This window comes from Scyliorhinus torazame, chromosome 2 (genome assembly GCF_047496885.1).
Source record: "Scyliorhinus torazame isolate Kashiwa2021f chromosome 2, sScyTor2.1, whole genome shotgun sequence".
Classification (NCBI taxonomy): domain Eukaryota; kingdom Metazoa; phylum Chordata; class Chondrichthyes; order Carcharhiniformes; family Scyliorhinidae; genus Scyliorhinus; species Scyliorhinus torazame.
In genome coordinates, this window is record NC_092708.1 from 352,872,888 (window position 1) to 352,890,493 (window position 17,606).

The 17,606-nt window shown below is 48.2% G+C and overlaps 1 protein-coding gene across 6 annotated transcripts in view; it reads right to left on the reverse strand.

Annotated features, from left to right (window-relative positions):
- Window positions 1-17,606, reverse strand: part of LOC140403495 (echinoderm microtubule-associated protein-like 5) — a 415,808-nt gene that overhangs the window by 39,112 nt on the left and 359,090 nt on the right. For all 6 annotated transcript variants that reach the window (XM_072491458.1, XM_072491449.1, XM_072491467.1 and 3 more), the window contains 2 exons: window positions 4,223-4,337; window positions 1,552-1,740 (listed from right to left, as the gene is read on the reverse strand). In XM_072491458.1, coding sequence (XP_072347559.1) covers window positions 1,552-1,740; window positions 4,223-4,337 — 304 coding nt within the window. The remainder of the gene's footprint in view (window positions 1-1,551; window positions 1,741-4,222; window positions 4,338-17,606) is intronic.

Below are 17,606 nucleotides of genomic sequence, written 5' to 3' on the forward strand. Positions count from 1 at the left end.
CGGCCCCCACCGGTCGCATGTGTCGGGCGGTGAGGAAGCTGCCGTCCAAGATGGCGGCCCCTATGAATCGCACGTGGCGGGCCGCGTGGGCGAGGATGGCCAAGATGGCGGCCCCCGTGAGGCGCACACGCTGTGCGGGCTGGAAGATGGCTGCCCCCACGGACAACACAAGGCCGATGACGCGTCTGGGGGGGGGGGCGGAGCTGGCAGACACGCTGCCACACTGCGGGATCTGCGGGCCTGTGAGTCTGAGGGTCGGGCCTGCGATTTAGAGTTTTTGGACCTGGCCAGGCAAACTTTAGCAAAATGTCTTTTTCTCCCGCAGTCGCTGCAGTTCATGTTCCGGGCCAGGCAACGCTGCCGGGGGTGTTGAGGCTGGCCGCAGAAATAACAGGGTAGCCTCCCATGGTGGGTGGGCAGCCGCATGGCACAGGCCTGGGGTATTCTTTGGTGGGGGTCCACGAGGGGGTCGCGTGATCGGACGGGAACGCGTTAAGGCTTTGGAACGCTACTTCCAGAGAGGAGGCTATTTTTACCGTCTCTTCCAGGTCTAGGGCACCTTTTTCGAGTAGGCGCTGTCTCACGTGGTTGGACCTGACTCCAGCCACATAGGTGTCCCGGATGGCGAGGTCCATATGTTGAGTGGTTGTAACGGCCTGGTAATTGCAGCTTCGTGCAAGGGCTTTGAGGTCGCGTAGGTACTCTTCCAGCGATTCCCCGGGACGCTGGCGGCGAGTGGTGAGGAGATGCCGCGTGTATACCTAGTTCACGGGCCTTACGTAGAGACGCTCTAGCAAAGCGAGGGTGTCTGCATAGGTGGAGGCTTCCTCGAGTTGAACAGAGATTCGGTGGCTCACCCGTGCGTGGAGGAGACTCAGCTTCTGTTCGTCGGTGACGGAAGGCGAGGAGGAGGCGGCGAGGTAGGCCTTGAAACAGCGGAGCCAGTGCGAAAAAATCTCTTTAGCCCCCGCGGCCTGCGGATCGAGTTCCAGTCGGTCAGGTTTGAGGGCCGATTCCATAGTGGAGTTGTAGTTGATTAAATTGATCCATCAATTCACACGAAACCAGGAGTAGAAGTAAACTGGCTTTAATCAACTAGAACAGTGCCTGCCTGCGACTGAATTGTTAGTGGGAGCCGCCTACAGGGCGACTGCTCTTTATACCTCCCCTCAACGGGTGGAGCCAGGGGCGGAGCCCACACAGGCCCCAACATGCTACATCATAGGTAATACCTTACAATGGTCCATAGGTGGAGCCCACATGGGCAACAGCGTAATACAGATATGTACATGGTGAATTGTTACAGCAATACATTCACCACAATGAGGCTTACATTTGTGGCTAAAATTTTGGGTAAGCAATCATATTGTTAGTTTCCCTCTATTTGTTTCTCTTACAATTAAGTCATTCTACCAAAAATGGTTTGCTCAGAATGACAATAATGTATTACTTTGTAAGGCAGTGACATATTGTCACAGCATTACTAACGACCAAAATATTTGCTTTTTGTATATCCATCTTTAAATGTTACAATTTAAACTACACACTTGCCTTTTCAGTAATGTCCCATAACCTAACAGTCCCATCTTCTGCTGCAGACAGAAAGATATCTTTAATAGGATGAGTTGAAAGGCCCCAGATTGGTCCATCCATGTGATTGTTAATTAAAATGTTGCATGCAGCATTCTTCTCACCAACCTCGATAATCTCTGCATTTCTCGTTCCAACCAGAATTTTTCCCTGTTAATAAAACCAATCTTAAAAAACTTTCACCACCGATATCTCAAACGTAATTATTACAGAATACTTACCGAGAAAAATTTAAGTATCTTCAATCCTAATCTCTGTTGGCATTTAAACATAACATAATAAAGGTGATATGACTGCAAAGATTAAAAATGCATATGCAGAGGATACGGTGGTTACCATCCACATATTTTAATCATTATAAAACTACAATTTTTTTAATGTAACAAATTAACAAAATTATAATGTATTCCACCCTGGATTGCTGTCAATATTTCTCAATGTGGCTCAGAGCACCCTGAAAGCAGTTTTAAAAAGCAGTTGTGCTTCGGATATTGTTGATGTTTGGTCACACTTATCAGCCACTCCTAGTTGTCCTGAGACGGTAGTGGTTACTGCTGTAGTCTTTTTGATGAGGGTGCATCTCATAATAGTGTAAGATAATGAATTTCAGGATAGTGACATAGTGACTATGAAGGAATGATGATGTGTTCAAGTCAGGATAGTATGCTATTTGGAGTCGATGACATTCCCACAATATTACTGCTCTATTCCTTTTGGTGGCACGGTTTGTAAGGTTGGATGCAAACATCTCTACTCTCCGCACAGGTCCAGACAACCCCACTTATCTAAGCAGAAATTCAAGTGCATGACCACCCCTTTCACTCCACTACTAAGGACAGAGCCTGGTAATCTTCTCTGTTCCACTGAGGACGCAGATGACCATACCCACATCACAGCAAAAAGCAACTCGGCCTTCTCCTCATCGCCACTGAAAACAAACTTTCCCTGTGAAGAACAAATCTCCACCTCCTGTTGGCACCCTTTGGGTCTAATTCCTGCCTCCTGTGAGCAGTAATTCACTTCATCCACGGAGGATCAAATCTTTCCCCTTCCCAACTGTTGAAAAATAACCTGTGCCATTTGCAGCTTCTCACTGAAATAAACTGAGCACCATCTTCCACTCTCCACACCTCGCTTCCCCCCAATGCTACGAGAAAATGCAGAAGTGAAACTAGCCCCAGGCTAGAGAGCGGTTGTTTCGATCACCACTTGAAAAATTGTCTGTGACCCAGATCCACCCAACACTTTTTATCCATGGTTATCATTTGTGAACCCTGCTGTTTTCTCTTCCTCTTCTCTTCTTCCATCTCCCTCCACAAATCAATGAATGAATATAGCTGCGACAAGCAGTTAGTTAATGCAGCCTATGTACTAATCAAAAGAGGGCAAACTAAAGCCAGACCTTGCTGGACTGGGGCATCTTGTGGCATACAATGTTGGTTAAACTTTTACTTGCACCCTTCAGCAGAAGATCTTTATGCACTGTAAATTGCTGGAAATGCAAGTTTATAATATCATGGAGCGGGCAACTGGAACACAAGGTGAACAGTGGGACCAATTATATCTCCTTAACCAGTGAAATGTAAACATCGACAAATGAACACAGGAGAAAGAGGGTAAATTAGAGTCATATCAGGTACAGAAAGAAATGTAAAGCGAGGGAAGTAAAGTTAGGATTACGAAAGGGAAAGTAAGAATGAATATTAAAATTAAAACCTTACATTAAAAAAAATCTCTATCAACAATTTATGAAGCAGAAATGAAAATCAACTTTTGACAGAGTTTCCTTTCTGAACCAGAAAGGTTGATTGGCATTTCCTTGACAATTATCAACTTGATAAAAAGTTACTTAAAATTGCAGCCCTAACTTTTTTTTAAATAGGTAATAAATGGACAAATAATGCACACATCCAGTACATTCATCAAATAATGGGGAAACTCACTGCAAGGTGCTGTTTGTGAAGCAAACGCAAGAAGGGCATAAGCCAACAAGTTCTGGAGTTTCATTACTCGTGCAGTATGTTTTAATCTCTGAATTAGCTGGCCAATTTGTACAGTGTATTAATAACAGCGAGCACTGTTAACATGCCCTCATTTTCCCAGTAACATTTAGTCCAATAAATTAATAAAACAGTCCAAAGATGTGCAGGTTAGGTGGATTGGCCGTTCTAAATTGTCCCTTAGTGTCCAAAGGTTAGGTGGGATTATGGGGCTACAGGGATAGGGTGGGGGTGTGGGCCTGGGTCGGGTGCTCTTTCAGAGGGTCAGTGTAGACTTGATGGGCCGAATCCTCACTGTAGGGATTCTATGATTTCAGCAGGTACTGGTGAATTAATATCTCCTTCCTAATGGAACCAATGCTGCTGCTACACCCATGGCAACTAAGTGACTTCAGTCGCTTTCCTTGGCAGTTTACATGTTCTACAAGTGTATTTATACTTCATTTTCAGGGTGTAAAGCAAGTTTAAAAAAAATGAAATGCATCTAATCTTGAAAGTTTTCACTTCTCTCTGATTTAATATTTGACTTATACTCTGTGCTTTATCTCTACCTCAATTCCAGAATTGAGTCCCGTCAGCTTCTGTGTCTCTAATGTGCGTGAGCTTTGTTTTAACTGAAGCTAGCGACATACCTTGCACCTGCAAACTGAACGCACAGTGTCCATTGCCTGCCCAGTTTCCAATCTGAATGCACGACAGCGTTTCAGTTCCTGATCCCACAGTTTCACTGCTCCTCCTTCCTTTGACCTGATAAAACAAAATCAATGTCTCAGTAAAATCCCCTTCTTTTGCCAATTTTAGTGGAAGAATATAAGTGGTCTAACGTAAATAAATTATGTTCTTCTTTGGTACTAAGAGGATTGCTATCCAATCAAAAATAAACAACTCACATTATATTGCACCTTCATATATAGCAAAACATCACAGGGCACCTAACAAGAGCATTTGACCTCCATACAGCCTTGGTCCAATCATGGGCAAAAGAAGAAAAATTCAGAGGTGAGAGTGACTGCCCTTCATATCAAGACAGCATTTGATCAAGTGCAGTATCAATGGGTTCTAGTATAATTGAAGTCAATGGGAACTGGGGCACCCCTTCATTGCCTGGAATCATACTTAGCACAAAATCTTAGAATCCCTACAGTGTAGGAGGAAACCATTCAGCCCATCAAGTCTGCACCAATCCTCTGAAAGAGCACCCTACCCAGGCCCACTCCCCTGCCCTATCCCCACAACCCCGTAACCTAACCTACATATCTTTGGACACTATGGGGCAATTTAGCATGGTCAATCCACGTATCCTGTGCATCTTTGAACTGCAGGAGGAAACTCACGCAGGCAAGGGGAATGTGCAAACTCCACACAGTCACCCAAGACCGGAATCAAACCCGGGTCCCTGGTGTTGTGAGGCAGCAGTACTAACCACTGTGCCAACTTGCTGCCCCGCCAAAATAAAGATGGTTGTGGTTGTTGGAGGCCAATCATCTCATCCACATTGCTGCAGGGGTTAAATGTGCAATCTCTATTGGTGCAATTCTGTGTATGGTAGCACAGTGGTTAGCACTTTTGCTTCACAGTGCCAGGGACCCTGATTTGATTCCCGGCTTGGGTCACTGTCTGCACGTTCTCCCCGTGTCTGCGTGGTTTTCCTCCGAGTGCTCCAGTTTCCTCCCACAAGTCCTGAAAGACGTGCTTGTTAGGTGAATTGGACATTCTGAATTCTCCCTCCGTGTACCCAAACAGGCGGCGTGGTGTGGCGACTAGGGGATTTTCACAGTAAATTCTTTGCAGTGTTAGCGTAAGCCTACTTGTGACACTAATAAAGATTTTTATTATGTTCTCCCAGAGGGAGCGCAAATGAGGAAGTGATAAAAGAACAAAGAACAAAGAAATGTACAGCACAGGAACAGGCCCTTCGGCCCTCCAAGCCCGTGCCGACCATACTGCCCGACTAAACTACAATCTTCTACACTTCCTGGGTCCGTATCCTTCTATTCCCATTATATTCATATATTTGTCAAGATGCCCCTTAAATGTCCCTATCGTCCCTGCTTCCACTACCTCCTCCGGTAGCGAGTTCCAGGCACCCACTACCCTCTGCGTAAAAAACTTGCCTCGTACATCTACTCTAAACCTTGCCCCTCTCACCTTAAACCTATGCCCCCTAGTAATTGACCCCTCTACCCTGGGGAAAAGCCTCTGACTATCCACTCTGTCTATGCCCCTCATAATTTTGTATACCTCTATCAGGTCGCCCCTCAACCTCCTTCGTTCCAGTGAGAACAAACCGAGTTTATTCAATCGCTCCTCATAGCTTATGCCCTCCATACCAGGCAACATTCTGGTAAATCTCTTCTGCACCCTCTCTAAAGCCTCCACATCCTTCTGGTAGTGTGGCGACCAGAATTGAACACTATATTCCAAGTGTGGCCTAACTAAGGTTCTATACAGCTGCAACATGACTTGCCAATTCTTATACTCAATGCCCCGGCCAATGAAGGCAAGCGTGCCGTATGCCTTCTTGACTACCTTCTCCACCTGTGTTGCCCCTTTCAATGACCTGTGGACCTGTACTCCTAGATCTCTTTGACTTTCAATACTCTTGAGGGTTCTACCATTCACTGTATATTCCCTACCTGCATTAGCCCTTCCAAAATGCATTACCTCACATTTGTCCGGATTAAACTCCATCTGCCATCTCTCCGCCCAAGTCTCCAGACAATCTAAATCCTGCTGTATCCTCAGACAGTCCTCATCGCTATCCGCAATTCCACCAACCTTTGTGTCGTCTGCAAACTTACTAATCAGACCAGTTACATTTTCCTCCAAATCATTTATATATACTACAAACAGCAAAGGTCCCAACACTGATCCCTGTGGAACACCACTGGTCACAGCCCTCCAATTAGAAAAGCATCCCTCCATTGCTACCCTCTGCCTTCTATGGCCTAGCCAGTTCTGTATCCACCTTGCCAGTTCACCCCTGATCTCGTGTGACTTCACCTTTTGTACTAGTCTACCATGAGGGACCTTGTCAAAGGCCTTACTGAAGTCCATATAGACAACATCTACTGCCCTACCTGCATCAATCATCTTAGTGACCTCCTCGAAAAACTCTATCAAGTTAGTGAGACACGACCTCCCCTTCACAAAACCGTGCTGCCTCTCACTAATACGTCCATTTGCTTCCAAATGGGAGTAGATCCTGTCTCGAAGAATTCTCTCCAGTAATTTCCCTACCACTGAAGTAAGGCTCACCGGCCTGTAGTTCCCGGGATTATCCTTGCTACCCTTCTTAAACAGAGGAACAACATTGGCTATTCTCCAGTCCTCCGGGACATCCCCTGAAGACAGCGAGGATCCAAAGATTTCTGTCAAGGCCTCAGCAATTTCCTCTCCAGCCTCCTTCAGTATTCTGGGGTAGATCCCATCAGGCCCTGGGGACTTATCTACCTTAATATTTTTTAAGACACCCAACACCTCGTCTTTTTGGATCACAATGTGACCCAGGCTATCTACACCCCCTTCTCCAGACTCAACATCTACCAATTCCTTCTCTTTGGTGAATACTGATGCAAAGTATTCATTTAGTACCTCGCCCATTTCCTCTGGCTCCGCACATAGATTCCCTTGCCTATCCTTCAGTGGGCCAACCCTTTCTCTGGCTACCCTCTTGCTTTTTATGTCCGTGTAAAAAGCCTTGGGATTTTCCTTAACCCTATTTGCCAATGACTTTTCATGACCCCTTCTAGCCCTCCTGACTCCTTGCTTAAGTTCCTTCCTACTTTCCTTATATGCCACACAGGCTTCGTCTGTTCCCAGCCTTTTAGCCCTGACAAATGCCTCCTTTTTCTTTTTGACGAGGCCTACAATATCACTCGTTATCCAAGGTTCCCGAAAATTGCCGTATTTATCTTTCTTCCTCACAGGAACATGCCTGTCCTGTATTCCTTTCAACTGACACTTGAAAGCCTCCCACATGTCAGATGTTGATTTGCCCTCAAACATCCGCCCCCAATCTATGTTCTTCAGTTCCCGCCTAACATTGTTATAATTAGCCTTCCCCCAATTTAGCACATTCATCCTCGGACCACTCTTATCCTTGTCCACCAGTACTTTAAAACTTACTGAATTGTGGTCACAAGTGATGCCCAATCATTTGCCATGCAAATTTATGCATGGCAAGAATTGCAAGGGATTTTCCCAGGAATCCTGCTATTGGGCTGCCATTCTTAGCGGCGGCCTGTTAGCTAGGTCCCGTGACTGGCGCAATGTTTATAATCTATTTTTTTAATTTAAAAAATAAATAAATTTAGAGTACTCAATTCATTTTTTCCAATTAAGGGGCAATTTAGCGTGGACAATCCACCTACCCTGCACATCTTTGGGTTGTGGGGGCGAAACCCACGCAAACACGGGGAGAATGTGCAAACTCCACACAAACAGTGAACCAGAGCCGGGATCGAACCTGGGACCTCGGCGCCGTGAGGCTGCAGGGCTACCACTGCGCCACCGTGCTGCCCCAATGTTTATAAACATAACCTATGATTGACAAGTCTTGGCCGACTTCAAACAGAATTCAGTGCTTTCCAATCATCTCCCTTCATGCTTGAGTGATTTTGAAGTGGTCAGCTGGAAATTGACAGCAGTTAGCTGTCTGAAGTTCATAAACATTGTGGTTAGAGCACTTCAGGGTTACTCAAGTGTGAAGAAAGATGAATGAAACAAGATAACTACTGTATGTGTGTGTGTGGAAGCTGTCAATCACAGTGTAGTAAGGGGAATAAATGGCTTGCAGCTCAAGGATTTCAAGGGGTTTAAACACAGCTAACTGCTTTTCTCTCCAGGAATTGACTTGCGGTGGGTGCTTCCTGCGTCTTCTGGACTGCTCACTTGCTTCCAGACAGGGGTCTCTTTTTCTGGGCTCTTCCTTACAGGAGACTTTTTTGGGGGGAGGGGGGTTCCATGGGGGCAGGGTCTCTTTATTTAGGGGTCTCCTTATGTAAAGGGTCTCTGGGGGTGTGGGGGGAGTCTCTTTATTTAGGGGGTCTCCTTATTTTGGGGGGGCTTGCATTGGGGGGCATGGCCCTCGAATGGACTTTGGGGGAAACTCCCTGAAGGAGTTACCCCCTTGGCTCACCGGAAGTCCACCGTGCCAGGGCCATGCCTGTCAATAGCAGTAGTAATTCTCACCCCTGTGATTCCCGGCCCAGAGGACCATTAAATCATGCCAGCCGGAGAATATGGTGCTCGGCCTGCTAAGTGGATGCAAATGGATCTTTTTAAAAAAATATATTTTATTGAATTTTTTCAAACAAAAATTTTCCATTTTTACAACTTAATAATAATAAAATGTACATTAACCGTTATTTAAATAATATATTAAACTAACAACAAATGAGAAAAAAGTATTACACAAGAAGCAATTATCCACAACTAGCCTAAAGAGAGAAAGAAAAACAAAAAACAAAACACAAAATAACCCCCCCCCCTCCCTGGGTTGCTGCTGCTGTCTGTTCTGTTTTTCCATTATCATTCCGCGAGATAGTCAAGAAACGGTTTCCACCACGGTGAACCCCTGAGCCGATCCTCTTAACGCATATGTTATTCGCTCCAGTCTTATGAACCCTGCCATGTCGTTTATCCAGGCCTCCACGCCCGGGGGCTTAGCTTCTTTCCACATAAGTAGAATCCTTCGCCGGGCTACTAGGGACGCAAAGGCCAAAACGTCGGCCTCTTTCGCCTCCTGCACTCCCGTTTCTTCTGCAACCCCAAATATAGCTAACCCCCAGCTTGGTTTGACCCGGACCCCCACCACCTTTGAGACCACACTTGCCACATCCTCCCAGAACTCATGTAGTGCCGGATACGACCAGAACATGTGGGTGTGGTTCGCCGAGCTTCCCGAGCACCTCCCACATCTATCCTCCACCCCAAAAAACCTGCTCAGTCTTGCTCCCGTCATATGCGCCCTGTGTAGAACCTTAAATTGAATCAGGCTAAGCCTGGCACATGAGGACGAGGAATTTACCCTGCTTAGGGCATCTGCCCACAGCCCCTCCTCAATCTCTTCCCCCAGCTCCTCTTCCCATTTTCCCTTCAGCTCCTCTACCATCGTCTCCCCCTCGTCTCTCATCTCCCTGTATATTTCCGACACTTTACCTTCTCCAACCCATGCCCCCGAAATCACTCTGTCCTGGATCCCTTGCGTCGGGAGCTGCGGAAATTCCCTCACCTGTTGCCTCGTAAATGCCCTGGAAAATGTATCGGAAAGCATTCCCTGGTGGCAACTTATATTTTTCTTCCAGTGCTCCCAAACTCGCAAACGTCCCGTCCACAAACAGGTCCTTCAGCTTCCTAATTCCTGCTCGCTGCCAACATTGAAATCCCCCATCTATCCTCCCCGGGACGAACCTGTGGTTATTCCTTATCGGAGACCACACCGAGGCACCCGTCACTCCCCTGTGTCATCTCCACTGCCCCCAGATCTTCAAGGTCGCCACCACCACTGGGTTTGTGGTGTACCTTTTCGGGGAGAACGGTAGCGACGCCGTCGCCAGCGCTTTCAGGCTTGTTCCCTTACAGGACGCCATCTCCAGCCTTTTCCACGCCGCACCTTCCTCTTCCCTCATCCACTTACGGACCATCGACACATTGGCGGCCCAATAGTAGTCACTCAGACTCGGCAGTGCCAATCCCCTACTGTGCTGCAGGAACCCCCTCTTTACCCTCGGGGTCTTTCCCGCCCATACAAAGCTCGTAATGCTCCCATCTATTTTTTTTTAAAAAAAGGCCTTAGTAATCAGGATGGGGAGGCACTGAAACACGAAAAGAAACCTCGGGAGGACCACCATCTTGACCGCCTGTACTCTGCCCGCCAATGACAGGGGCACCATACCCCACCTCTTAAAGCCCTCCTCCATCTGCTTTACCAGTCGCGTCAGGTTAAGTTTGTGTAGGGTTCCCCAGTTCCTGGCCACCTGAATCCCCAGGTATCGAAAATTCCCTGTCACTCTCCTCAGCGGCAGAGCATCTATCCCCCTGCCCTGTTCCCCGGGGTGCATCACAAAAAGTTCGCTCTTTCCCATATTTAATTTATATCCCGAGAACTCTCCAAACTCCCTGAGTATCTGCATTACCTCTGGCATCCCCTCTACTGGGTCCGCCACATATAGCAGTAAATTGTCTGCATATAGTGACACTCGATGTTCCTCCCCCCCTCTAAGCACCCCCCTCCACTTCTTAGAGTCCCACAGCGCTATGGCCAACGGCTCAATTGCCAACGCGAACAGTAACGGGGACAGGGGGCACCCCTGTCTTGTACCCCTATGTAATCGGAAGTAACCCGATCTTTGCCTATTTGTAACAACGCTTGCCACCTGGGCCCCGTACAGGAGTCTAACCCATCTAATGAACCCCTCCCCGAACCCAAATCTCTTCAGCACCTCCCACAAATAGAACATAGAACATAGAACAATACAGCGCAGTACAGGCCCTTCGGCCCACGATGTTGCACCGAAACAAAAGCCATCTAACCTACACTATGCCATTATCATCCATATGTTTATCCAATAAACTTTTAAATGCCCTCAATGTTGGCGAGTTCACTACTGTAGCAGGTAGGGCATTCCACGGCCTCACTACTCTTTGCGTAAAGAACCTACCTCTGACCTCTGTCCTATATCTATTACCCCTCAGTTTAAAGTTATGTCCCCTCGTGCCAGCCATATCCATCCGCGGGAGAAGGCTCTCACTGTCCACCCTATCCAACCCCCTGATCATTTTGTATGCCTCTATTAAGTCTCCTCTTAACCTTCTTCTCTCCAACGAAAACAACCTCAAGTCCGTCAGCCTTTCCTCATAAGATTTTCCCTCCATACCAGGCAACATCCTGGTAAATCTCCTCTGCACCCGCTCCAAAGCCTCCACGTCCTTCCTATAATGCGGTGACCAGAACTGTACGCAATACTCCAAATGCGGCCGTACCAGAGTTCTGTACAGCTGCAACATGACCTCCCGACTCCGGAACTCAATCCCTCTACCAGTAAAGGCCAACACTCCATAGGCCTTCTTCACAACCCTATCAACCTGGGTGGCAACTTTCAGGGATCTATGTGCATGGACACCTAGATCCCTCTGCTCATCCACACTTTCAAGAACTTTACCATTAGCCAAATATTCCGCATTCCTGTTATTCCTTCCAAAGTGAATCACCTCACACTTCTCTACATTAAACTCCATTTGCCACCTCTCAGCCCAGCTCTGCAGCTTATCTATATCCCTCTGTAACCTGCTACATCCTTCCACACTATCGACAACACCACCGACTTTAGTATCGTCTGCAAATTTACTCACCCACCCTTCTGCGCCTTCCTCTAGGTCATTGATAAAAATGACAAACAGCAACGGCCCCAGAACAGATCCTTGTGGTACTCCACTTGTGACTGTACTCCATTCTGAACATTTCCCATCAACCACCACCCTCTGTCTTCTTTCAGCTAGCCAATTTCTGATCCACATCTCTAAATCACCCTCAATCCCCAGCCTCCGTATTTTTTGCAATAGCCTACCGTGGGGAAACTTATCAAACGCTTTGCTGAAATCCATATACACCACATCAACTGCTCTACCCTCGTCTACCTGTTCAGTCACCTTCTCAAAGAACTCAATAAGGTTTGTGAGGCATGACCTACCCTTCACAAAGCCATGCTGACTATCCCTGATCATATTATTCCTATCTAGATGATTATAAATCTTGTCCCTTATAATCCCCTCCAAGACTTTACCCACTACAGACGTGAGGCTCACCGGTCTATAGTTGCCGGGGTTGTCTCTGCTCCCCTTTTTGAACAAAGGGACCACATTTGCTGTCCTCCAGTCCTCTGGCACTATTCCTGTAGCCAATGATGACATAAAAATCAAAGCCAAAGGTCCAGCAATCTCTTCCCTGGCCTCCCATAGAATCCTAGGATAAATCCCATCAGGTCCCGGGGACTTATCTATTTTCAGCCTGTCCAGAATTGCCAACACCTCTTCCCTACGTACCTCAATGCCATCTATTCTATTAGCCTGGGGCTCAGCATTCTCCTCCACAACATTATCTTTTTCCTGAGTGAATACTGACGAAAAATATTCATTTAGTATCTCGCCTATCTCTTCAGACTCCACACACAATTTCCCATCCCTGTCCTTGACTGGTCCTACTCTTTCCCTAGTCATTCGCTTATTCCTGACATACCTATAGAAAGCTTTTGGGTTTTCCTTGATCCTTCCTGCCAAATACTTCTCATGTCCCCTCCTTGCTCGTCTTAGCTCTCTCTTTAGATCCTTCCTCGCTACCTTGTAACTATCCATCGCCCCAACCGAAACTTCACACTTCATCTTCACATAGGCCTTCTTCTTCCTCTTAACAAGAGATTCCACTTCCTTGGTAAACCACGGTTCCCTCGCTCGACGCCTTCCTCCCTGTCTGACCGGTACATACTTATCAAGAACACGCAGTAGCTGATCCTTGAACAAGCCCCACTTATCCAGTGTGCCCAACACTTGCAGCCTACTTCTCCACCTTATCCCCCCCAAGTCACGTCTAATGGCATCATAATTGCCCTTCCCCCAGCTATAACTCTTGCCCTGCGGTGTATACTTATCCCTTTCCATCATTAACGTAAACGTCACCGAATTGTGGTCACTGTCCCCAAAGTACTCTCCTACCTCCAAATCCAACACCTGGCCTGGTTCATTACCCAAAACCAAATCCAACGTGGCCTCGCCTCTTGTTGGCCTGTCAACATATTGTTTCAGGAAACCCTCCTGCACACACTGTACAAAAAACGACCCATCTATTGTACTCGAACTATATATTTTCCAGTCAATATTTGGAAAGTTAAAGTCTCCCATAATAACTACCCTGTTACTTTCGCTCATATCCAGAATCATCTTCGCCATCCTTTCCTCTACATCCCTAGAACTATTAGGAGGCCTATAAAAAACTCCCAACAGGGTGACCTCTCCTTTCCGGTTTCTAGCTTCAGCCAATACTACCTCGGAAGAGTCCCCATCTAGCATCCTCTCCGCCACCGTAATACTGCTCTTGACTAGCAGCGCCACACCTCCCCCTCTTTTGCCTCCTTCTCTGAGCTTACTAAAACACCTAAACCCCGGAACCTGCAACATCCATTCCTGTCCCTGCTCTATCCATGTCTCCGAAATGGCCACAACATCGAAGTCCCAGGTACCAACCCACGCTGCCAGTTCCCCTACCTTGTTTCGTATACTCCTGGCATTGAAGTAGACACACTTCAAACCACCTACCTGAACGCTGGCCCCCTCCTGCGACGTCAAATCTGTGCTCCTGACCTCTATACTCTCATTCTCCCTTACCCTAAAACTACAATCCAGGTTCCCATGCCCCTGCTGCATTAGTTTAAACCCCCCCAAAGAGCACTAACAAATCTCCCCCCCAGGATATTTGTGCCCCTCAGGTTCAGATGTAGACCATCCTGTCTGTAGAGGTCCCACCTTCCCCAGAAAGAGCCCCAGTTATCCAAAAATCTGAAACCCTCCCGCCTGCACCATCCCTGTAGCCACGTGTTTAAATGCTCTCTCTCCCTATTCCTCATCTCACTATCACGTGGCACGGGCAACAACCCAGAGATAACAACTCTGTTTGTTCTAGTTCTGAGCTTCCATCCTAGCTCCCTGAAAGCCTGCCTGACATCCTTGTCCCCTTTCCTACCTATGTCGTTGGTGCCAATGTGGACCACGACTTGGGGCTGCTCCCCCTCCCCCCTAAGGACCCGGAAAACACGATCCGAGACATCACGTACCCTTGCACCTGGGAGGCAACATACCAAACGTGAGTCTCTCACGCTCCCACAAAATCTCCTATCTGTGCCCCTGACTATAGAGTCCCCAATTACTAATGCTCTGCTCCTCTCCCCCCTTCCCTTCTGAGCAACAGGGACAGACTCCGTGCCAGAGGCCCGTACCCCATGGCTTACCCCTGGTAAGTTGTCCCCCCCACAAGTATCCAAAGCGGTATACTTGTTTCTCAGGGGAACGACCGCAGGGGATCCCTGCACTGACTGTTTTTTCCCAGTCCCTCTTACAGTTACCCACCTATCTCCAATCTTTGGTGTAACTAATTCCCTGAAGCTGCTATCTATGACCCCTTCTGCCTCCCGAATGATCCGAAGTTCTTCCAACTCCAGCTCCAGTTCCCTAACTCGGTCTTGGAGGAGCTGGAGATGGCAGCACTTCCTGCAGGTAAAATCAGCAGGGACACTAACGGCATCCCTCACCTCAAACATCCTGCAGGAGGAACATTGCACTCCCTTCCCTGCCATTCCTCTAACTTTCTACCAAGATCTGGCTAACAACTAAATTAAATTTTTATAAAAAATAATAATAATATAATAAAAATATGGTACTTACCTCAGACCAATGGATTTTATTATTAGGTTAGAGGAGGAGGGCGGGTTGGAGACACTACACGTGTAGTGTCTCGGGTTTCCTCTCCACCAGAATTTATTGGTGAGGGTCTTCCCAGACGTCCGCGGGTCGACTTCCTGTTCCCGCCTAAAAAACTAATTTAAAAAAAAAGAAAAATTCTCAGCTCCCGCTGAAACTGACAAACCAGCTGCTCTCACGCCGCCGAAATCGACTGGCCTGCCCCTGCAAAGAGAAGTGCTTTTAAAGGTTGACTTACCTCCCAGAAACCTCCTTCCGCAATGCTCCCGCTGAAACTGACTAACCAGCTGCTCTCACGCCGCCGAAATCGACTGGCCTGCCCCTGCAAAGAGAAGTGCTTTTAAAGGTTGACTTACCTCCCAGCAACCTCCTTCCGCAATGCTCCCGCTGAAACTGACTAACCAGCTGCTCTCACGCCGCCGAAATCGACTGGCCTGCCCCTGCAAAGAGAAGTGCTTTTAAAGGTTGACTTACCTCCCAGCAACCTCCTTCCGCAATGCTCCCGCTGAAACTGACGAACCAGCTGCTCTCACGCCGCCGAAATCGACTGGCCTGCCCCTGCAAAGAGAAGTGCTTTTAAAGGTTGACTTACCTCCCAGCAACCTCCTTCCGCAATGCTGCCGCTGAAACTGACTAACCAGCTGCTCTCACGCCGCCGAAATCGACTGGCCTGCCCCTGCAAAGAGAAGTGCTTTTAAAGGTTGACTTACCTCCCAGCAACCTCCTTCCGCAATGCTCCCGCTGAAACTGACTAACCAGCTGCTCTCACGCCGCCGAAATCGACTGGCCTGCCCCTGCAAAGAGAAGTGCTTTTAAAGGTTGACTTACCTCCCAGCAACCTCCTTCCGCAATGCTCCCGCTGAAACTGACTAACCAGCTGCTCTCACGCCGCCAAAATCGACTGGCCTGCCCCTGCAAAGAGAAGTGCTTTTAAAGGTTGACTTACCTCCCAGCAACCTCCTTCCGCAATGCTCCCGCTGAAACTGACTAACCAGCTGCTCTCACGCCGCCGAAATCGACTGGCCTGCCCCTGCAAAGAGAAGTGCTTTTAAAGGTTGACTTACCTCCCAGCAACCTCCTTCCGCAATGCTGCCGCTGAAACTGACTAACCAGCTGCTCTCACGCCGCCGAAATCGACTGGCCTGCCCCTGCAAAGAGAAGTGCTTTTAAAGGTTGACTTACCTCCCAGCAACCTCCTTCCGCAATGCTCCCGCTGAAACTGACTAACCAGCTGCTCTCTCGCCGCCGAAATCGACTGGCCTGCCCCTGCAAAGAGAAGTGCTTTTAAAGGTTGACTTACCTCCCAGCAACCTCCTTCCGCAATGCTCCCGCTGAAACTGACTAACCAGCTGCTCTCACGCCGCCGAAATCGACTGGCCTGCCCCTGCAAAGAGAAGTGCTTTTAAAGGTTGACTTACCTCCCAGCAACCTCCTTCCGCAATGCTCCCGCTGAAACTGACTAACCAGCTGCTCTCACGCCGCCGAAATCGACTGGCCTGCCCCTGCAAAGAGAAGTGCTTTTAAAGGTTGACTTACCTCCCAGCAACCTCCTTCCGCAATGCTCCCGCTGAAACTGACTAACCAGCTGCTCTCACGCCGCCGAAATCGACTGGCCTGCCCCTGCAAAGAGAAGTGCTTTTAAAGGTTGACTTACCTCCCAGCAACCTCCTTCCGCAATGCTCCCGCTGAAACTGACTAACCAGCTGCTCTCACGCCGCCGAAATCGACTGGCCTGCCCCTGCAAAGAGAAGTGCTTTTAAAGGTTGACTTACCTCCCAGCAACCTCCTTCCGCAATGCTCCCGCTGAAACTGACTAACCAGCTGCTCTCACGCCGCCGAAATCGACTGATTTCGTGGCAGGTCTTGGGGCGCAGATAGTCCCACTCCACTCTATCGAATGCTTTCTCTGCATCCATCGCCACCACTATCTCTGCCTCCCCCTCCGGTGGGGGCATCATCATCACCCCCAGCAACCTTCGTATATTGGCGTTCAATTGTCTCCCTTTAACAAACCCTGTCTGGTCGTCATGTACCACCCCTGGGACACACTCCTCTATCCTTGTAGCCATCACTTTGGCCAGCAGCTTGGCATCTACATTTAGGAGGGAGATGGGCCTGTATGACCCGCACTGCAGCGGGTCTTTGTCTCGTTTCAGAATTAACGATATCGTCGCCTCCGACATTGTCGGGGGTAGTGTCCCCCTTTCCTTAGCTTCATTGAAGGTTCTCACCAGAAGCGGGGCCAGCAGGTCCATATATTTCCCATAAAATTCCACCGGGAACCCATCTGGTCCCGGAGCCTTCCCTGCTTGCATATTCCCAATTCCTTTGATCACCTCCTCCACCTCAATCTGCGCCCCAAGACCTGCCACCTCCTGCTCCTCCACCTTCGGGAACTCCAGCTGGTCCAAAAAGTGTATCATTCCCTCTTTCCCCTCCGGGGGTTGGGACTTATACAGCCTCTCATAAAATGTCTTGAACACCTCGTTCACTTTCCCTGCTCTCTGCTCCATCCTTCCCGTTTCGTCCCTAACTGCTCCGATCTCT